Here is a 23,557-nt window from a genome sequence, read left to right as displayed (position 1 = left end):
TCCATAGACAGACTGACAGGTGTCGGAAGGCAGACCGTCGGACCGCAGGCTTGCAAGCAGGTAAACGGATATCTGGCAGGTATCAAGCAGGAATCTGGCAGGTGACTGGCATGTAACAGGCAGGAATTTGGCAGGTGACTGGCAGGTAACTGGAAACGGGACCTGAGGGCTGAAGCAGAGTGAAGGCTTTGCAACAACATTGCTCGGGCACCTCCATTTTGGAGGAGGTGCCTTATATATGGTGAAGTCCTCCGGCCATTGGCCGGGGACTCCTTAGGACGGCGCGCGCGGCCCCTTTAAGAGAGGGGGAGCGTGCGCGCGCGCGCGCCCTAAGCACCGTGGCCGGGAAGCAGCGCGCGCTGCCAGCAGAGCGGGAGGAAGACGCCGGGCACAGAGCGGAGAGGTGAGGGGAACAGCGTCCCTGCCTAGCAGAAGGCAGGGACGCCGACGCTACAGTGGATATGCTTTGTATAGAGGAGTGTAGTGGATATGCTTTGTATAGGGCAGTGTAGTGGATATGCTTTGTATAGAGGAGTGTAGTGGATATGCTTTGTATAGAGGAGTGTAGTGGACATGCTTTGTATAGGGGAGTGTAGTGGATATGCTTTGTATAGGGGAGTGTAGTGGATATGCTTTGTATAGGGGACTGTAGTGGACATGCTTTGTATAGGGGAGTGTAGTGGATATGCTTTGTATAGGGGAGTGTTGTGGATATGCTTTGTATAGGGGAGTATAGTGGACTTGCTTTGTGTAGGGGAGTGTAGTGTACATGCTCTGTATAGGGGAGTGTAGTGGATATGCTTTGTATAGAGAAGTGTAGTGGATATGCTTTGTATAGGGGAGTTTAGTGGACATGCTTTGTATAGGGGACTGTAGTGGATATGCTTTGTATAGAGGAGTGTAGTGGATATGCTTTGTGTAGGGGAGTGTAGTGGATATGCTTTGTATAGAGGAGTGTAGTGGATATGCTTTGTGTAGGGGAGTGTAGTGGATATGCTTTGTATAGAGGAGTGTAGTGGATATGCTTTGTGTAGGGGAGTGTAGTGGACATGCTCTGTATAGGGGACTGTAGTGGATATGCTTTGTATAGAGCAGTGTAGTGGATATGCTTTGTGTAGGGGAGTGTAGAGGATATGCTTTGTATAGAGGAGTGTAGTGGATATGCTTTGTGTAGGGGAGTGTAGTGGATATGCTTTGTATAGAGGAGTGTAGTGGATATGCTTTGTGTAGGGGAGTGTAGTGGACATGCTCTGTATAGGGGACTGTAGTGGATATGCTTTGTATAGAGCAGTGTAGTGGATATGCTTTGTGTAGGGGAGTGTAGTGGATATGCTTTGTATAGAGGAGTGTAGTGGATATGCTTTGTATAGGGGAGTGTAGTGGATATGCTTTGTATAGAGGAGTGTAGTGGACATGCTTTGTATAGGGGAGTGTAGTGGATATGCTTTGTATAGGGGACTGTAGTGGATATGCTTTGTATAGGGGAGTATAGTGGACATGCTTTGTGTAGGGGAGTGTAGTGGACATGCTCTGTATAGGGGAGTGTAGTGGATATGCTTTGTATAGGGAGTGTAGTGGACATGCTTTGTATAGGGGAGTGTAGTGGATATGCTTTGTATAGGGGACTGTAGTGGATATGCTTTGTATAGGGGACTGTAGTGGATATGCTTTGTATAGGGGAGTATAGTGGACATGCTTTGTGTAGGGGAGTGTAGTGGACATACTCTGTATAGGGGAGTGTAGTGGACATGCTTTGTATAGGGGAGTGTAGTGGATATGCTTTGTATAGAGGAGTGTAGTGGATATGCTTTGTGTAGGGGAGTGTAGTGGATATGCTTTGTATAGAGGAGTGTAGTGGATATGCTTTGTGTAGGGGAGTGTAGTGGATATGCTTTGTATAGAGGAGTGTAGTGGATATGCTTTGTATAGGGGAGTGTAGTGGATATGCTTTGTATAGAGGAGTGTAGTGGACATGCTTTGTATAGGGGAGTGTAGTGGATATGCTTTGTATAGGGGACTGTAGTGGATATGCTTTGTATAGGGGAGTATAGCGGACATGCTTTGTGTAGGGGAGTGTAGTGGACATGCTCTGTATAGGGGAGTGTAGTGGATATGCTTTGTATAGGGAGTGTAGTGGACATGCTTTGTATAGGGGAGTGTAGTGGATATGCTTTGTATAGGGGAGTGTAGTGGATATGCTTTGTATAGGGGACTGTAGTGGATATGCTTTGTATAGGGGAGTATAGCGGACATGCTTTGTGTAGGGGAGTGTAGTGGACATGCTCTGTATAGGGGAGTGTAGTGGATATGCTTTGTATAGGGAGTGTAGTGGACATGCTTTGTATAGGGGAGTGTAGTGGATATGCTTTGTATAGGGGAGTGTAGTGGATATGCTTTGTATAGGGGACTGTAGTGGATATGCTTTGTATAGGGGAGTGTAGTGGATATGCTTTGTATAGGGGAGTGTAGTGGATATGCTTTGTATAGAGGAGTGTAGTGGATATGCTTTGTATAGGGGAGTGTAGTGGATATGCTTTGTATAGAGGAGTGTAGTGGATATGCTTTGTATAGGGGAGTGTAGTGGACATGCTTTGTATAGAGGAGTGTAGTGGATATGCTTTGTATAGGGGAGTGTAGTGGACATGCTTTGTATAGGGGAGTGTAGTGGATATGCTTTGTATAGGGAGTGTAGTGGACATGCTTTGTATAGGGGAGTGTAGTGGATATGCTTTGTATAGGGGAGTGTAGTGGATATGCTTTGTATAGGGGACTGTAGTGGATATGCTTTGTATAGGGGAGTGTAGTGGATATGCTTTGTATAGGGGAGTGTAGTGGATATGCTTTGTATAGAGGAGTGTAGTGGATATGCTTTGTATAGGGGAGTGTAGTGGATATGCTTTGTATAGAGGAGTGTAGTGGATATGCTTTGTATAGGGGAGTGTAGTGGACATGCTTTGTATAGAGGAGTGTAGTGGATATGCTTTGTATAGGGGAGTGTAGTGGACATGCTTTGTATAGGGGAGTGTAGTGGATACGCTCTGCCTATGTTACCTTGCAGAGCAGGGATAGAGGCAGGAGGAGCTGACTAAACTTTTCTCCATAAACTTTGGGAGTTTGATTCAAATCCTGAAAAATCCTTTTGGATTCCATTGACTTATCCCCGATCTTGTAGGTTTATAGACAACATAATCGTGATGCGACAAACCCAGCAGCAGCTGATCAGGGCTCACATCTACCTCTCGTTCATAATAGATCTTACCTTACATTGTAATCCTATTGTAATATTATATATATACAGTACAGACCAAAAGTTTGGACACACCTTCTCATTTAAAGAGTTTTCTGTATTTTCATGACTATGAAAATTGTACATTCGCACTGAAGGCATCAAAACTATGAATTAACACATGTGGAATTATATATTTAACAAAAAAGTGTGAAACAACTAAAAATATGTCTTATATTCTAGGTTCTTTAAAGTAGCCACCTTTTGCTTTGATGACTGCTTTGCATACTCTTGGCATTCTCTTGATGAGCTTCAAGAGGTAGTCACCGGAAATGGTCTTCCAACAATCTTGAAGGAGTTCCCAGAGATGCTTAGCACTTGTTGGCCCTTTTGCCTTCACTCTGCGGTCCAGCTCAACCCAAACCTTCTCGATTGGGTTCAGGTCTGGTGACTGTGGAGGCCAGGTCATCTGGCGTAGCCCCCCATCACTCTCCTTCTTGGTCAAATAGCCCTTACACAGCCTGGAGGTGTGTTTGGGGTCATTGTCCTGTTGAAAAATAAATGATGCTCCAACTAAACGCAAACCAGATGGAATAGCATGCCGCTGCAAGATGCTGTGGTAGCCATGCTGGTTCAGTATGCCTTCAATTTTGAATAAATCCCCAACAGTGTCACCAGCAAAGCACCCCCACACCATCACACCTCCTCCTCCATGCTTCACGGTGGGAGCCAGGCATGTAGAGTCCATCCGTTCACCTTTTCTGCGTCGCACAAAGACACGGTGGTTGGAAGCAAAGATCTCAAATTTGGACTCATCAGACCAAAGCACAGATTTCCACTGGTCTAATGTCCATTCCTTGTGTTCTTTAGCCCAAACAAGTCTCTTCTGCTTGTTGCCTGTCCTTAGCAGTGGTTTCCTAACAGCTATTTTACCATGAAGGCCTGCTGCACAAAGTCTCCTCTTAACAGTTGTTGTAGAGATGTGTCTGCTGCTAGAACTCTGTGTGGCATTGACCTGGTCTCTAATCTGAGCTGCTGTTAACCTGCGATTTCTGAGGCTGGTGACTCGGATAAACTTATCCTCAGAAGCAGAGGTGACTCTTGGTCTTCCTTTCCTGGGGCGGTCCTCATGTGAGCCAGTTTTTTTGTAGCGCTTGATGGTTTTTGCAACTGCACTTGGGGACACTTTCAAAGATTTCCCAATTTTTCGGACTGACTGACCTTCATTTCTTAAAGTTATGATGGCCACTCGTTTTTCTTTACTTAGCTGCTTTTTTCTTGCCATAATACAAATTCTAACAGTCTATTCAGTAGGACTATCAGCTGTGTATCCACCAGACTTCTGCACAACACAACTGATGGTCCCAACCCCATTTATAAGGCAAGAAATCCCTGACAGGGCACACCTGTGAAGTGAAGACCATTTCCGGTGACTACCTCTTGAAGCTCATCAAGAGAATGCCAAGAGTGTGCAAAGCAGTTATCAAAGCAAAAGGTGGCTACTTTGAAGAACCTAGAATATAAGACATATTTTCAGTTGTTTCACACTTTTTTGTTAAGTATATAATTCCACATGTGTTAATTCATAGTTTTGATGCCTTCAGTGTGAATGTACAGTTTTCATAGCCATGAAAATACAGAAAAATCTTTAAATGAGAAGGTGTGTCCAAACTTTTGGTCTGTATGGTATATATACATACACACATATATATACAGTATGACAGTAACATGAAAAATAAAAGACAAAAACGTTTAAAATTATATTCAATATAAAAACTTTATTTAAGCTAAATTATTTTGTTCACATAGGTTGTGACTTCATAAAGATGCTCAGCACCATTTTAAGGCTGCGTGCACACGATGCGTTTTTCATGCGTTTGGCTGTGGAATTTCCGTAGTGGAAACGCATCAAAAACTCATGGTAATCCGCACCCCATGGTCCCCAATGGCATTCCGCAATGTCAATGCACATGCTGCGGATTTTTCCGCAGCGTTTCTGCAGCGCTCATAAATCCGCAGCATGTTCATTAGGCTATGTGCCCATGATGCAGAAATGAAGCATAAAATTTCTGCAGCATTTCTGCATCTCCCTGGCAGAAAAAACGCATGCAGATTGTGCATGCGTTTTTCCTGCAGAATCCATGCGGATTCACATGCGTTTCCGCATGCGGGTTGACAAGCGCTTTCCAGGCGATAGCATCACTTGGAAAGTGCTTGACAACTAGGTCACACTATATAAATCCATGCAAACAGCATGGATTTATACAGTGTGAACCGTAAAAATAAATAAAATAAAGCTATACTCACCCCCGATGCCCCGGCGTGGCTGCAGCGCTCGTTCCTGTCTGGTTCCCGGCTGCCGGCATATCGAGACAGAGCGGTGAAGGGCCTGCGGTCACATGACTGTGACGTCACCGCAGGTCCTCAAGCGATGCTGGCATTCAGAGAGAAGCCGCCGGACAGGTGAGTATAAACTTTATTATTTTATTCTTTTTTTTACAGGTACAATGGTACCCAGGTCTGGATGAGAGTCTTCTCTCCTCCAGAACTGGGTACCATCCGCACATAGAGACGCATAGAAGCCGCTTGTACAAATGTACAGACAAATGTACAGACGCGGATTCTATGCGTCTCAATGCAAGTCAATGGCGGCGCTTCCGCAAAATTAATGAACATGCTGCGGATTTATTTGCGCTGCAGAAACGCTGTGGAAAAATCCCCAGCATGTGCATTGACCTTGCGGAATGCCATTGGGGACCATGGGGTGCGGATTACCATGAGTTTTTGATGCGTTTCCATTGCGGAAATTCCGCAGCATAAACGCATGAAAAACGCATCGTGTGCACGCAGCCTTAATTTTGCGGAAGCGCAGCGGAAGCGCCGCCATTGACTTGCATTGAGACGCATAGAATGCGCGTCTGTACATTTGTACAAGCGGCTTTTATGCGTCTCTATGTGCGGATGGTACCCAGTTCTGGAGGAGAGAAGACTCTCATCCAGACCTGGGTACCATTCTACCTGTAAAAAAAAGAATAAAATATCAAATAAAGTTTATATTCACCTGTCCGGCGGCTTCTCTCTGAATGCCGGCATCGCTTGAGGACCTGCGGTGACGTCACAGTCATGTGACCGCAGGCCCTTCACCGCTCTGTCTCGATATGCCGGCAGCCGGGAACCAGACAGGAACGAGCGCTGCAGCCACGCCGGGGCCTCGGGGGTGAGTATAGCTTTATTTTATTTATTTTTACGGTTCACACTGTATAAATCCATGTTGGTTGCCGGTTGCTGTTTGCATGGATTTATACAGTGTGACCTAGTTGTCAAGCACTTTCCAAGTGATGCTATCGCCTGGAAAGCGCTTGTCAATCTGTATGCGGAAACGCATGTGAATCCGCATGTGGATCCGCATGTATTCTGCAGGAAAAACGCATGCACAATCTGCATGCCTTTTTTTCTGCCAGGGAGATGCAGAAATGCTGCAGAAATTTCCTGCTTCATTTCTGCATCGTGGGCACATAGCCTAAAAGACTCTATAGTTTGGGGTAAAAAAATTTTTTTAGATTTTATCTGTCTTTTTCTCCTCTCCTCTCTGTTGATTTCTGACGACAAGAAAGTTCAGCTCAACTTTGACGTGATCTGTGGTCATAAATCATCTGTAAAAAGACAGATAAAAGAGTTAGAAACTCCCCTCCAATACCAGCTCACTGACTGATTCTTAGTTAACTCATCCTGCAGCCAGTAATCGGGTGTGCAAAATGGTGGTTATAGAAGGCAAATGGTGCAATTTTTTTTAATGAAACTCAATTGCAAAAATTAGTTTTGCCCCAAATAAAATGTCCTTGAAGACGTCGATATCAGCTGTTGTAAGACAGGACACTTTCACTTAACAGAAATTCAGAAAGTGCCAGATGTAAAAATACTCAGCCTTTTATAACTCTTGGACTATATATAGAGAGATAAATGTCCTTAGTAAGTAACATTGGGTAAATTACCAGTGCAGGGCACAGGTGGCACAGAGCGGAGATTGGTTGATGGATGTGACAACTGCTGTGTGAGCTCAGCCCGGCTATATTTACCATCCACCTGTTTTCCTCCATTCACTGTGGCAGTATAGCCGGCTACACGGTAAAGCTTTCCCTTAGGACTAAGCACAATAGAGTAGTTATAGGGCTACTATGACATCCAGGAGCTACATAGTCCCGAGCAACACTAGACAGGGGTGTCTTAGGCCCACCAAAGGAAATTACCCAAATCCACCCCCCCACCAGGAATAACCATGTGTGGTCTCATAAGCATCCTCTGGATCATCAGAGCCACAACTGTTATAAGGAGTTTGAATGGAGTGTCGAGAGTGACGGAAAGAACCCAATAGCAGGGAACATTCTATCTTTTGGGCAACCGTCAGCCCTTACCCACCCTTTGACATATGGTTGAAAGGTAGCCAAAGAAACATTGACATAGCGTTACAGTACAGACCAAAAGTTTGGACACACCTTCTCATTTAAAGATTTTTCTGTATTTTCATGACTATGAAAATTGTACATTCACACTGAAGGCATCAAAACTATGAATTAACACATGTGGAATGATATACTTAACAAAAAAGTGTGAAACAACTGAAAATATGTCTTATATTCTAGGTTCTTCAAAGTAGCCATCTTTTGCTTTGATGACTGCTTTGCACACTCTTGGCATTCTCTTGATGAGCTTCAAGAGGTAGTCACCGGAAATGGTTTTCACTTCACAGGTGTGCCCTGTCAGGTATAATAAGTGGGATTTCTTGCCTTATAAATGGGGTTGGGACCATCAGTTGTGTTGTGCAGAAGTCTGGTGGATACACAGCTGATAGTCCTACTGAATAGACTGTTAGAATTTGTATTATGGCAAGAAAAAAGCAGCTAAGTAAAGAAAAACGAGTGGCCATCATTACTTTAAAAAATGAAGGTCAGTCAGTCCGAAAAATTGGGCAAACTTTGAAAGTTTCCCCCAGTGCAGTTGCAAAAACCATCAAGCGCTACAAAGAAACTGGCTCACACGAGGACCGCCCCAGGAAAGGAAGACCAAGAATCACCTCTGCTTCTGAGGATAAGTTTATCCGAGTCACCAGCCTCAGAACTCGCAGGTTAACAGCAGCTCAGATTAGAGACCAAGTCAGTGCCACACAGAGTTCTAGCAGCAGACACATCTCTACAACAACTGTTAAGAGGAGACTTTGTGCAGCAGGCCTTCATGGTAAAATAGCTGCTAGGAAACCACTGCTAAGGACAGGCAACAAGCAGAAGAGACTTGTTTGGGCTAAAGAACACAAGGAATGGACATTAGACCAGTGGAAATCTGTGCTTTGGTCTGATGAGTCCAAATTAGAGATCTTTGGTCCAACCACCGTGTCTTTGTGCGACGCAAAAAAGGTGAACAGATGGACTCTACATGCCTGGTTCCCACCGTGAAGCATGGAGGAGGAGGTGTGATGGTGTGGGGGTGCTTTGCTGGTGACACTGTTGGGGATTTATTCAAAATTGAAGGCATACTGAACCAGCATGGCTACCACAGCATCTTGCAGCGGCATGCTATTCCATCCGGTTTGCGTTTAGTTGGACCATCATTTATTTTTCAACAGGATAATGACCCCAAACACACCTTCAGGCTGTGTAAGGGCTATTTGACCAAGAAGGAGAGTGATGGGGTGCTACACCAGATGACCTGGCCTCCACAGTCACCAGACCTGAACCTAATCGAGATGGTTTGGGGTGAGCTGGACCGCAGAGTGAAGGCAAAAGGGCCAACAAGTGCTAAGCATCTCTGGGAACTCCTTCAAGATTGTTGGAAGACCATTTCCGATGACTACCTCTTGAAGCTCATCAAGTGAATGCCAAGAGTGTGCAAAGCAGTTATCAAAGCAAAAGGTGGCTACTTTGAAGAACCTAGAATATAAGACATATTTTCAGTTGTTTCACACTTTTTTGTTAAGTATATAATTCCACATGTGTTAATTCATAGTTTTGATGCCTTCAGTCTGAATGTACAATTTTCAAAGTCAAGAAAATACAGAAAAATCTTTAAATGAGAAGGTGTGTCCAAACTTTTGGTCTGTACTGTATGTCAATGTGAACACATGGAATGACCTCTGTGTCCACATTGGAGGCACAAACGTCCTGTTTAGAAAGTGCAGCAGGGTGGGGTGGAGATCAGCAGGGTGGGGTGGAGGTGGAGAACATCCCCGTCCTCTAGGTAGTGGCAGGGGTTTTGTATGTACAATTTTACTTTGCAGTTTGATTTAGGCATCCTAATATACAATAGGGTAGTCATTAATTCCCCCTATTCTCTAGTGATAGTGAGATGACTCTGCTGATCTTGTACTAGTCTACACAGCAAAGCTGATAAGTCAGCTGCAAAAAAAATTGGAAATTTCTGCCTCTTGTGACTAGTTTTTTGGCCCTTGAAACTGACATATTTCAAGATATTTTTCATGATTTAGGCATCCTGATATACAATAGGTTAGTCATGAATTCCCCCCGCTGATTAATAATAGTGAGATGACTCTGCTGATCTTGTACTAGTCTACACAGCAAAGCTGATGTCAGCTGCAAAAAAAACAAACTGGATATTTTTGCTTGTTTTTTGTCCATTGAAACTGATGTATTTCAAGATATTTTTCATACTTTCGTCTTCCTCATATACAATAGGGTAGTCATTCATTTTTCCTGAACCTCAATGATATTGAGATGACTCTGCTGATCTTGTACTAGTCTACACAACAAATCTGATGTCAGCTGCACAAAAAAAAAAACAAAATGCAAATTTCTGCCTATTGAGGCAAATGAAATTTTTCAAGACATTTTTCATGCGGAAAGTCACAAAATTTTAACTTTATGTTGAAGCCATATTAAAAAGTTGGGCTAAATTGTTTAAATTTGCAAAGTTGTGTAGTTTAGGTGAATCATGTCCCACTTTTAGGATCTGTTTTTCTTTTTGTAGAGTAATTTTCTAATGTTTTTCTTTTTTTTTTTATCCTCTAGTCCTAATTTAGCACTCCAAGAAGACAAAACACATTCCGTTCCCCAGTGCGCCCCTCTCAACTGTCTCTCCAAAACACCCCCCCGACCATTAGACTTCGAAAGAGATGCTACATTGGGACAAAGCGGTGGATCGTAGAGCACTGGTAGCAACCGGAAGCCTGAAGAAGCCCGGGAAGTGAGGACTTTTACCACTTCAGAATTCAGACTTGCATCAACATAATGAGAAGCACAGAAGGAACGTCTGTTTTATCGGGAGGATGGTCCTTGGGTGACCTCTATTGGCCAATGCTGGTGACATGGGACGTACACAGATAGAAGACTGTTCCTTTAACTCATCCGCTATAGTGTTCTAGGATACTAAAGCCAAGATTTGAGGCTTTGGACACAATTCTCACTATTCATAGATCGGTCATAAGGTTGATTTTTATTTATCGTTACGAGCATGCTATTTATTTTTTTTATATGATTTTTGCACCCTTTGCTGTGATCTAAACACTTTAGGAGAAGACTTTTCGGGACTTTTTAAGGGTTAGTCTATGAAAAAAAATCAAACCATTTTTGATTTCCATGGAATATGTTGTAAGGGACTTACATCTAAAGTATGTTATATTTGGAGGTTACTTAAAACATGGGCACCGGCATCGTGTGACATGTGGATCTCAACATCGGGCATACGTGTTTTGGTTTCTTAAGTGGTTAAAAATGTGCAAAAAAAAAAAAACATACTTATCATTATACCAATGATGAAACAATGTAGAAAGCATCTCTCTGGCCTTCCGGGAGTCCCTAGTTCAGCTTTTCTTCTGTAAATTTTTCGAAACATCCTTGGTAATTTAAGGAGGGGAGAGGAGGGGGATGCAGCTGCAGCTTCTAACTATTTAGCATTATACTAATGATGAATCAATGTAGAAAGTATCTAAGAAGGGGAAGGTGGTATCTCCCTGACTTTCCCAAAGCCTCTAGTTCACCTTTCCTTCTGTAGATGTTTAGAAACCCCCTTCGTAAAAGAGGAAAGAGGAGGGGAGAAGAGGAGGGAGATGCAGCTGCAGCTTCTAACTTAGTATTTATTGTTATTCTGATGATGAATAAATGTAGAAAGTATCTAACAAGAGCAAGCTAGCATCTCCCTGACCTTCTCGTAGCCTCTAGTTCAACTTTTCTTCTGTAAGTGTTTAGAAACCTCCTTAGTAATTTAAGTGTAAATGGGAGGGGAGAGGAGGGAGATGCAGCTGCAGCTTCTAACTTGGTATTTATCGTTATTCTGTTGATAAGTCAGTGTAGAAACTATCTAACAAAGATAAGGTGGCATCTACCTGACCTTCCCATATCCTCTAATCCACCTTTCACTCTGTAAATGTTTAGAAACTTCCTTAGTAATTTAAGGGTAAATCGAAGGGGAGAGGAGGGAGATGCAGCTGCAGCTTCTAACTTAGTATTTATCGTTATATTGATGAGAAATCAATGTAGAAAGTATCTAGCAAGGAGAAAATGGCATCTCAGTGACCTTCTCGTAGCCTCTAGTTCAAATTTCCTTCTGTAAATGTTTAAAAACCTCCTTGGTAATTTAAGTGTAAATGGGAGGGGAGAGGAGGGAGATGTAGCTGCAGCTTCTAGCTTACTATTTATTGTTATATTGATAAGAAATCAATGTAGAAAGTATCTAACAAGGGGAAGATGGCTTCTCCGTGACCTTCTCGTAGCCTCTAGTTCACCTTTCACTCTGTAAATGTTTATAAACTTCCTTGGTAATTTAAGTGTAAACGGAAGGGGAGAGGAGGGAGATGTAGCTGCAGCTTCTAGCTTAGTATTTATCATTAAATTAATGAAAAATGAATGTAGAAAGTATCTAACAAGGGGTGTGGCATCTCCCTGACCTTTCAGTAGCCTCTATTTCATCTTTACTTCTGTAAATGTTTAGAGTCTTCCTTGGTAATTTAAGTGTAAATGGGAGGGGAGAGGAGGGAGATGCAGCTGCAGCTTCTAACTTAGTATTTATCATTATACTGATGAGAAATCAATGTAGAAAGTATCTAACAAGGGTGCGGTAGCATCTCCCTGACCTTCCGGTAGCCTCTACTTTGCCTTCGCTTCTATAAATGGTTAGAAGATTTCTTGATAATTGAAGTGTAAACGGGAGGGGAGAGGAGGGAGATGCAGCTGCTGTTTCTTACTAAGTATTTGAGACAGAGAGTGATGGAAAGCCGGTTAAGGGGACATATGTGATTGACTCAGAGCACACAGCCGATCTATTACTTGATAGCAGATAGGTAGATCCCACCTGGAGATAGATTAAACCTCACAGTTGTCTAAGGAGGGATTGTTCGCAGGGGCTCCCGTTCAGCGGTCTTGGAATAATGACCTGACCTCTGGACTAGGGTCCTCCGAATCGAGTCGCCCATCTCTACTTGTAACGTTATTGGTAACGATGAAAATGGTCTTCTCCATCATATATATGCAACTGTGGAGACAAAACGTTGTTAAATTCCTTGCAAACCTATAAACCACCATTGCCTGACATTGTGAAATCCAATAAGGGGGCGGTATCACCTCTTAAAGGGGTTCTCCGCGGATTGAAAAAAAAAAATGAAGAAAGCAAGAAGATGTCATTATGAGCAAATTTTTAAATAGCTTTAATTAGCAAATCACAATTATTTCCTGTAGGGAAGTCATTATTACGGAACATTAAAATGGCCGCCGTCTCGTCTTGTTACACAGCCAGATTTCTATCCTACAATGTAGGTGCCTATGAGCTCGAAATATTGCCTTGAAATATTTTTCGATGACGACTTAGACCAACAAAAATAGTCTGAAATGTATTTTTGCAGCTTTGCTGTGTAGACTGGAACAGAGTCAGCAGAGTCGTCTCGTTATCATTAGAAGGCAGGAGGAATGAATAACACCATTAATGTATAGCAGAATGCCTAAATAAGACTGTGTCGTTAAATTGTATCTCTATAGCGATTACCTCCCTAGAAAAAAAAAACAATTGTGATGTGCTAATTAATTTCTTTTATGAATTTATTTTTAACAACTTTATTTTCTTTATTTTCTCTCTATATTCCCGGAGAACCCCTTTAAGTTATGCTGTATAATATCTTGTATTATTTAGGAGGATGCTATTTTTGGTTGACGTAAGTAACGTTTATCAACTTCAATACCTCCTTTCACCACTATGCCGGTGACCCTCTACCATCCATAGACACCAATGAAATAGCGCCACCAGCTCTACTCGGATACAAACTTTTATCTTTGATATGCAGTAACTTTGGAACGGAGCATCATCTAGAAAGAACGGAGCCCACGTTTTGATCTGTAAGAAGCGTTTTACACCATGATTATATTCCAAATATAGGTGCTACTACCCCTTTAAAAAAAGCTTTTTATGCTTTTGCTATCAATTTTACTATAAATTCTGTGCATTTTACCAGGGTTGTATTTGTGGATCTCCTCTGCTAAGCTGCGGTTGTTTTTCTTAAGGTTTTCCTTGCTATCGAGGAGTTAGGTGTAAGTTTAGATTTATTTTTAAATCAAGAATGATATACTTGACCAGAGAATGGTCTTTATTATTATTAATTATTATTATTATTATTAATTATTAATGATGCTAGCCTGCACAAATAATTGTGGTTGAGGTGGATTGAATTCTGTTGACCCAACAGAGCCCAAAATGTTCTCCTTTTCTTTTTTTTTTCCTTCTAGAAACAGCGCCACTTTTTTTTTTCCTGGTGGCCATATCTGGTATTACATCTCAGCCTCGTTTATGTGAATATAGAGTGGGGCTATGTTGGAAATAATCTAATTATCTCAAAGAACCACTTCTAAATTGTTAAAGGGAATCTGTCACTAGGTTTTGCAATGTTATTTGAGAGCAGCATAATGTAGGGGCAGAGACCCTGATTCCAGTGACATATCACTTACTGGTCTGCTTGGTACAGTTTTGATAAAATCAAAGTTTTATCTGCTGCAGATCTAGCAGAGCTCTGAATGCTGAGCTGTGTGTAACCCCACCCACACCACTGATTGGCTGCTTCCTGTGTACACTGTGCATAGGCAGAACGCTGCCAATAAGTGGTGGGAGCAGGGTTGGACCAAAAAGTACGAGACACCTAGTCCTGTAGTGATAATCTCCTGCTGGTAAAACTATGATTTTATTCAAACAGCACACAGCCTAGTAAATATGCAAATTGTCTCTTCAGAGATGAAGAGAACTTGAACTCTAGTGCCACCTATTGGAAGTAGCAATCCTAAAAGTCAATATCGACCCTTTAACGAGCCTTATCACATGACTTAGGGTTAAAACCAAACCAGAATCTGAATTTGTAGACACGTGCTTCGGGGGTGTTGCCCCTCATCAGTGCAAACATGAGATATTATTTGGCTGTATAAGAGGCCTCGTGGAGAGTGACATGCCTGACATGCCAGGGTAAGGAGACTTTTAGGCCTGACATAGGCCATTGCATGACCTATAAGTCTCCTTACTCTGGAAAGTCAAAAGTCAGGCATGTCAGTCTCCACAAGGAAAAACCTTACCCCTTAGACCACAGCCTAGTAAGTGACTCATCCGTAGAATCAGGGTCTCTGCCCCCACATCATGTCGCTCTCAAAATACATAGCAAAGGCACCATTCTCTCTTTGTTGGGAATATTTCATGGGACCATTTTATACGAAAAGGAATACATTTTTGGCGCATGATTTATGTTTTTGCATTTTTATTTTTACTTAATTTTTGAAATATGATTTTTTTTTTTTGCTGGCTGGAAAAAGAAGAATAAAAAAGAAGTGAACATGGACAGGTTGAATGGTCAGCGGAGTAACAAGCAAAATGAAAAATACACTTGGATTATAGGAGCTCTGAGTGATGTTCAAAAAATTTATGTAAAAGTTACAAGAAAGAAAAATTCTGGAGCTGTAGTTTAAGAAGAGGCAATTAACGAGCTCTTGTGCTGCATCACATATTGGGGAAAGTCAATTCGATCAACACCAATTATGACTTATCTCTAAAAACTGGAAACTTTTACATGTTTTTAATTGAAAATCACTTACAGCTCCATGGCCAACAACATACGCACAGTCACCCCAGTATTTGATATTTTACATAAATATGGAAGTGTCAAGGTGGCTCAAAAGGTTGTCTCACAAGGTCATATTCGGGTATACGGACTTAAAGGACTCTCCAGTGCCGGCGGCCAAAACGATTTGCATTTACGTGGTCACATGCCAACTAGACGTTCTCGGCCTTGTTCAATTAACTCGTATTAAGCAAGGCCGTGCACGTCTAGTTGGAATGTGTCCGGAAGCATGCAAATACTTGCGGGAATGCCGCCGACATGGGAGAATCCTGACAGTGTGCGGGGCGCACGCTGTGAGGATTCAGAAGATTCATCCCAAACCTGTAGAACCCATTTAAGAGCCACTAGAAAATACCAGCTCCCACACCGGTAAAATCAGTCCAACTGTGAAAATTGACTTGATCTGCTGACAATCGGGGCTGCCTCCATAAGCTCAAGGACTCAAAAAAACCCCTCAAACTGAGCTGTTACTCACCCTTCCACGGTCTTTGTTGATCAGCTGCAGTGCTCATGTCATGTCGACATCACTGCAGCCAATCGCTGAGTTAAGCTACTCGTGGCGTTCACATGGGCAAACCACTGATCTTAGTGATTGGCTGCAGCGTTGTGGACATGTTGTCATCCTTTTAATGTAAATGCTAAATAATTTTGCAGGTAAGTGTGACCATTATTGCACAGTTCTCTTTTTACATATTGGGTAACATGTAAAAAAAAAATCTGTACAATTTTTAAAAAAAAAAATGGAAATTTTTCGAAAATTGGACATGAAAAAATTGGGGAAAAAAAGAAGGGAAGCAGCTGCCAATCATAAAAAATCGCCTTTTGCTAATGTTGATTAATAATTGTTCAACATGTTGGACATTTTTGCGACAGGAATTTCATACAGGAGGTCCGGTGGTTACCAGAAAAAAAAATTGGGTAGCCAACAAGATTCTAAAAAGGGGACAACCTCCCGGACCCCAATGATTGTGATACAAGAGAGGCGCACACTGGGGTTCCCGGAATTTAGTTATTGAAGTGAAAAATAAGTTTTAGATATAAGTAAGAGAAAAGCTGTTAAAGTGGGGCGACTGCACCAAATTTTACCAAAATTTTGAAAAATGAAAAATTCAACACAGTCATGTTTTTTTTTTCCAGCCCAAGGAGGTTAATTATTGTGCAGGTTTCTTAATCACGACGACCATAAATAAAGTTTGTGTATTCATAGGAAATGCAGTTTGTAGTTAGGGCATTGGGTAAGTATTTAACACGTACAGCTTCGAAAGGAACAAATTTCAGGAAATGATCCCAAATTTTCGAAAGCAACAATAACAAATGTGGAACATATTATTATTATTTTTTTTAATTGATAAATTATTACTAATAGGTAACGCTGATTCAATGTATTAATTTATTTATTAATTTATATATTTTTGTATTTGGTTTGATTAAAGCAAATAATAGACTACTTTTATCCTAACATTTTATGATCATTTTATCTTTTTTTTTTTTTTTTTTGCGAAACCTCAAAATTAACTTCTGAGTCGAGGAATACAAAATATTTCTGTCCTCATTAGTATGCAATATTTTGGGGGAAAATGTTATACCCGATGATAGCTATTTATGGGGGTTTTTTACATGTATTTTTTTTCTCTGCTGATAAACAATCTCTTGGCTCGTGTATCTTTGGGGGGCTTTTTTTTACCCACAATACCTCATTTTAATGCTATAAAATTATTAATTTGTCACTAGATTCCTACTATTTGGATATCTATACGAATGCTTATTTGTCATCTCTTATTTTTTTACGAAAAAAAAAAATGTAAACCCAGAATACAACATGTATTTGTCATATTCTATCAATTTTTTTTTTGTGTTATTTTTTTGTTTTTTTTGCTCTGTTCACTTTTAATTGATCTTTCCACTATTTGTATGGTGCGGCACAGAGTCAAAATTTTGGGTAAAAAATGAATTGGAATGTGAAATTAATAAAATTAAATAATCAATTTTAAAATGAGGGTCTTTGACTTTTTAATTTTTTGTTTTGTTTGTTTCTTTTTTTTTTTTTTATTTTACAATTGCAGATGAAATAAACAGGTCAAAAAGATTCAAAGAAATGATTGCCTAAAACATTGCTTATTATCGGTCAGTATAAATAGTAAGAGATGACTGGGATCAAAAGTGGGGACTTGAGCAAAATTAATAAGATGAGAAAATTGTAAAATTTCCTATTTTTTAAAATTTTGAGCTCAAATGCAAAAAAAAACTCCAAAAAAAACAGCAATTTGTCAAAAAGTGCAATAATAATTAGGAGGCGATGATGAAAAAAGAAGACATTACAGACTTTATGGGGATCTGTAGTAAGGAGTGGCATGGTTAACGCCTTCCCGACATGAGACGTAAATGTTCGTCATGATCGGGAAGGAGTACCCGCATTATTACATACAGTTACATCCTGGCTCGGACTGGCCACCTGGAGAACCGGAGAATCCTCTGGTGGGCCGCTTTGCAAGTGTAAGCCTCTTACCCCCAACATGAGCAGTAGTTGTACAGAGAAAAGCTGGATCTCATCATTCATTCAACAGACGACCTAGTTTATTTTTATATAGAAGCAGAAGTAAATTTGTGCAAGATGGTAATATAATATTGCTTGAAGCAATGACCTAAGGGTCCACCTGGTACGGTGGCCTGCTATGCCTTGCCACAAGCAGGGTCTTACAGGAGTCCTATATACCTAACAATAGAAGGGAAATATCTGCCAATATAAACCTCATATAGAATAATACGATTGCAGAACTCCCATAAAGAAAACAGGGGAAAAGAGCAATTGATGAAAAATAGATGTTTATTATACAAAAATAGCAAAAAAGTGCAACGATACAAAATATCACAAAACTAATGGTGGTAGATGAGCAATACGACTAGGAGCAACAGGAGATGTTGAGAATACCTGAGAAAAGAGACATAATCCCTCCTAGGGTCTCCCACAGTGAACGCCTATGTGTTCTGGGTTAAGATAGAACCAGAAGTTGTAAATAGAACCAGAAATGAAAGTTGCAGACCATGTATGTAAATACTTAGCTACGGACCTCTAGTTCTAAAATATTGAGCTGGGGACCCTAAATAAATATGTATATACAGTACAGACCAAAAGTTTGGACACACCTCATTTAAAGATTTTTCTGTATTTTCATGACTATGAAAATTGTACATTCACACTGAAGGCATCAAAACTATGAATTAACACATGTGGAATTATATACTTAACAAAAAAGTGTGAAACAACTGAAAATATGTCTTATATTCTAGGTTCTTCAAAGTAGCCACCTTTTGTTTTGATGACTGCTTTGCACACTCTTGGCATTCTCTTGATGAGCTTCAAGAGGTAGTCACCGGAAATGGTCTTCCAACAATCTTGAAGGAGTTCCCAGAGATGCTTAGCACTTGTTGGCCCTTTTGCCTTCACTCTGCAGTCCAGCTCACCCCAAACCATCTTGATTGGGTTCAGGTCTGGTGACTGTGGAGGCCAGGTCATCTGGCGTAGCACCCCATCACTCTCCTTCTTGCTCAAGTAGCCCTTACACAGCCTGGAGGTATGTTTGGGGTCATTGTCCTGTTGAAAAATAAATGATGGTCCAACTAAACGCAAACCGGATGGAATAGCAATGCTCTGTAAGATGCTGTGGTAGCCATGCTGGTTCAGTATGCCTTCAATTTTGAATAAATCCCCAACAGTGTCACCAGCAAAGCACCCCCACACCATCACACCTCCTCCTCCATGCTTCACGGTGGGAACCAGGCATGTAGAGTCCATCCGTTCACCTTTTCTGCGTCGCACAAAGACACGGTGGTTGGAACCAAAGATCTCAAATTTGGACTCATCAGACCAAAGCACAGATTTCCACTGGTCTAATGTCCATTCCTTGTGTTCTTTAGCCCAAACAAGTCTCTTCTACTTGTTGCCTGTCCTTAGCAGTGGTTTCCTAGCAGCTATTTTACCATGAAGGCCTGCTGCACAAAGTCTCCTCTTAACAGTTGTTGTAGAGATGTGTCTGCTGCTAGAACTCTGTGTGGCATTGACCTGGTCTCTAATCTGAGCTGCTGTTAACCTGCGATTTCTGAGGCTGGTGACTCGGATAAACTTATCCTCAGAAGCAGAGGTGACTCTTGGTCTTCCTTTCCTGGGGTGGTCCTCATGTGAGCCAGTTTCTTTGTAGCGCTTGATGGTTTTTGCAACTGCACTTGGGGACACTTTCAAGGTTTGCCCAATTTTTCGGACTGACTGACCTTCATTTCTTAAAGTAATGATGGCCACTCGTTTTTCTTTACTTAGCTGCTTTTTTCTTGCCATAATACAAATTCTAACAGTCTATTCAGTAGGACTATCAGCTGTGTATCCACCAGACTTCTGCACAACACAACTGATGGTCCCAACCCCATTTATAAGGCAAGAAATCCCACTTATTAAACCTGACAGGGCACACCTGTGAAGTGAAAACCATTTCCGATGACTACCTCTTGAAGCTCATCAAGTGAATGCCAAGAGTGTGCAAAGCAGTTATCAAAGCAAAAGGTGGCTACTTTGAAGAACCTAGAATATAAGACATATTTTCAGTTGTTTCACACTTTTTTGTTAAGTATATAATTCCACATGTGTTAATTCATAGTTTTGATGTCTTCAGTGTGAATGTACAATTTTCAAAGTCATGAAAATACAGAAAAATCTTTAAATGAGAAGGTGTGTCCAAACTTTTGGTCTGTACTGTATAAATGAAGGTCAGTCAGTCCGAAAAATTGGGCAAACTTTGAAAGTGTCCCCAAGTGCAGTTGCAAAAACCTATATTAGCTAGTGAAATACCCCCATTTTACAAGAATCAGGAAAATAGATTCAGGGTGGGTAGCTACAAAGTTACAATTTACAGGAGGAGAAACGAGCGTATTGGCATGAAAAAGCTTTATTAATAATTCATATAAAACTCCATTTATTAATGAGAAAATACATAATGTAAAGTGCAGACATGCAGATCAAAAAACCCCACTTAATCTATAGCCCAAAAGAAGGGTAATATAAATATATTCAGAGAGTTACATAAATAGCCAGAAACATATAAGTATTGCACACATATCTATATATATAATTGTCTTATCCCGTCTGTCTTTCTGTCTGTCTGTCCAGGAAATCCCGCGTCGCTCATTGGTCCAGCAGCGGCCAATCAGCGCCACGGGATTTCTGAAAAAAGATGGCGGCCGTTAGCGGCTCATCTGCGGGACGGAGATGCAGCCGGGAGATGAGCGGCGCGAGGCGCTCATCTCCCGGCCGGTAGCAGCGGATGGACCGCCGGCGCCGCTGACCTCCATGCGGAAGGGAGGACCGGGGAGCGGCGCTGCGGGTCGGGATACTTCTGCTGCGAGCGCCCGCTATGTCCCGGATTCTCGCAGCGGAAGTACGCACACAGGCAGCGCCGCTCCCCGGTCCTCACCAAGACGATTTGATGATTGGTCGCAGTCTTCGGACCCGACCAATCACTGATCTTAGCGCAAAAGTTAAACACCGCTGTGCTGATTGGTCGCTGACGCTGCCCGCGACCAATCACCGATTTGGGCGCCACATTTAAATATCGGCCGCGACCAATCAGCACAGCGGTGTTTAAATCTGGAGCCAAGATCGGTGATTGGTCGCGGTAGATATTTAAATTTGGCGCCCAAATCGGTGATTGGTCGCGGGCAACGTCCGCGACCAATCAGCACAGTAGTGTTTAACTTTAGCTGCAAGATCAGTGATTGGTCGCGGGCCAAGACCGCGACCAATCACCGATTTGTGCGGCACATTTAAATAGCGGCCGCGACCAATTGGATGTCAGCGCCGCTCCCCGGTCCTCCCTTCACACCCTAGCCGCGTGGATGTCAGCGGCGCTGCCTGTGCGGGTACTTCCGCTGCGAGAACCCGGTACATGAGCGGGCGCTCGCAGCAGAAGTATCCCGACCCGCAGCGCCGCTCCCCGGTCCTCCCTTCACACCCTAGCCGCTGATGTCCCCACAGTATCCGCATGGTGTTTTACAAAGGTCCGGACATTTGTGTTAAAAATCGCTGATTGGTCGCTGGCGCTGCCCGCGACCAATCACCGATTTGGGCGCCAAATTTAAATATCGGCCGCGACCAATCACCGATCTTGGCTCCACATTTAAACACCGCTGTACTGATTGGTCGCGGCCGATATTTAAATTTGGCGCCCAAATCGGTGATTGGTCGCAGGCAGCGGCGGCGACCAATCAGCAGAGCGGTATTTAACTTTAGCGCCAAGATCACTGATTGGTCGCGCTCTCCGCACGCGACCAATCAGTGAATCGTATTGGTGAGGAGCGGGGAGCGGAATCGTATTAGGGAGGACCGGGGAGCGCCGCTGTCTGTGCGGCTACTTCCGCTGCGAGAAGCCGGGAGATGAGCAACTGCTCGCAGCAGAAGTATCCCGACCCGCAGCGCCGCTCCCCGGTCCTCCCTTCACACCCTAGCCGCTGATGTCCCCACAGTATCCGCATGGTGTTACAAAGGTCCGGACATTTGTGTTAAAAATCGCTGATTGGTCGCTGGCACTGCCCGCGACCAATCACCGATTTGGGCTCCAAATTTAAATGTCGGCCGCGACCAATCAGCACAGCGGTGTTTAAATGTGGAGCCAAGATCGGTGATTGGTCGCGTCCGATATTTAAATTTGGCGCCCAAATTGGTGATTGGTCGCAGGCAGCGCCAGCGACCAATCAGCGATTTTTAACACAAATGTCCGGACCTTTGTAACACCATGCGGATATTGTGGGGACATCAGCGGGTAGGGTGTGAAGGGAGGACCGGGGAGCGGCGCTGCCTGTGCGGATACTTCTGCTGCGAGAACCCGGGACATGAGCGGGCGCTCGCAGCAGAAGTATCCCGACCCGCAGCGCCGCTCCCCGGTCCTCCCTTCACACCCTAGCCGCTGATGTCCCCACAGTATCCGCATGGTGTTACAAAGGTCCGGACATTTGTGTTAAAAATCGCTGATTGGTCGCTGGCGCTGGCCGCGACCAATCACCGATTTGGGCGCCAAATTTAAATATCGGCCGCGACCAATCACCAATCTTGGCTCCACATTTAAACACCGCTGTACTGATTGGTCGCGGACGCTATTTAAATGTGGCGCCAAAATCGGTGATTGGTCGCGCCCAGCGTCGACGACCAATCAGTACAGCGGTGTTTAAATCTGGAGCCAAGATCGGTGATTGGTCGTGTCCGATATTTAAATTTGGCGCCCAAATTGGTGATTGGTCGCGGCCAGCGCCAGAGACCAATCAGCGATTTTTAACAAATGTCCGGATCTTTGTAACACCATGCAGATACTGTGAGGACATCAGCGGCTAGGGTGTGAAGGGAGGACCGGGGAGCGGCTCTGTGGGTCGGGATACTTCTGCTGCGAGCAGTCACTCATGTCCCAGCTTCTCGCAGCGGAAGTAGCCGCACAGGCAGCGGCGCTCCCCGGTCCTCACTAATACGATTCTGCTCCCCGCTCCTCACCAATACGATTCGCTGATTGGTCGCGCTCTCCGCACGCGACCAATCAGTGATCTTGGCGCTAAAGTTAAACACCGCTCTGCTGATTGGTCGCGGCCGCTGCCTGCGACCAATCACCGATTTGGGCGCCACATTTAAATAGCGGCCGCGACCAATCAGCGAGCTTGGCGCCAAATTTAAACAACGCTCTGCTGATTGATCGCGGTCGCTGGCCGAGATCAATCAGCAGTATTGGCGCAAAATTTAAACAACGCTCTGCTGATTGGTCGCGGCCGTCAGCCGCGACTAATCAGCGATTTTGGCGCCAAATTTAAACCCCGCTCTACATCGCTCTGCTGATTGGTCGCGGTCGCCTTCCGCTACCAATCAGCAGCATTGTCGCCAAATTTAAACACCTCTTTGCTGATTGGTCGCGGTCGCGACTAATCAGCGATTTTGGTGCCAAATTTAAACACGCTCTCCATTCCTCACTAACACTGCTCTGCTGATTGGTCGCGGCTGCCATCCGCGACCAATCAGCGAGATTGGCGCCAAATTTAAACAACGCTCTGCTGATTGGTCGAGGCCGGCGACCACGACCAATCAGCAGAGCGATGCAGAGCGTTGTTTAAATTTTGCGCCAAAATCGCTGATTGGTCGCGGCCGTCAGACGCGACTAATCAGCGACTTTGGGGCCAAATTTAAACCCTGCTCTGCATCGCTCTGCTGATTGGTCGCCGTCGGCGGC

The 23,557-nt window shown here is 43.2% G+C and overlaps 1 protein-coding gene across 4 annotated transcripts in view; it reads left to right on the top strand.

Annotated features, from left to right (window-relative positions):
- The window catches only part of BICD1 (BICD cargo adaptor 1), a 296,972-nt gene extending 280,164 nt beyond the window's left edge, over positions 1 to 16,808 (top strand). For 2 of the 4 annotated variants that reach the window (XM_073650093.1, XM_073650095.1), the window contains exon 9: positions 10,243 to 10,371. In XM_073650093.1, coding sequence (XP_073506194.1) covers positions 10,243 to 10,253 — 11 coding nt within the window. In that variant the 3' untranslated portion in view covers positions 10,254 to 10,371. Of the gene's footprint in view, positions 1 to 10,242 lie in introns of all 4 variants that reach the window. The other 2 variants (XM_073650094.1, XM_073650100.1) reach the window with 2 other exon arrangements.
- Positions 16,809 to 23,557: the final 6,749 nt, after the last annotated feature.

The sequence above is a fragment of the Phyllobates terribilis genome, unplaced genomic scaffold (genome assembly GCF_046119375.1).
Source record: "Phyllobates terribilis strain yellow unplaced genomic scaffold, ASM4611937v1 Scaffold_10__3_contigs__length_209671492, whole genome shotgun sequence".
Classification (NCBI taxonomy): domain Eukaryota; kingdom Metazoa; phylum Chordata; class Amphibia; order Anura; family Dendrobatidae; genus Phyllobates; species Phyllobates terribilis.
This window is presented reverse-complemented; position numbering and strand designations above follow the sequence as displayed.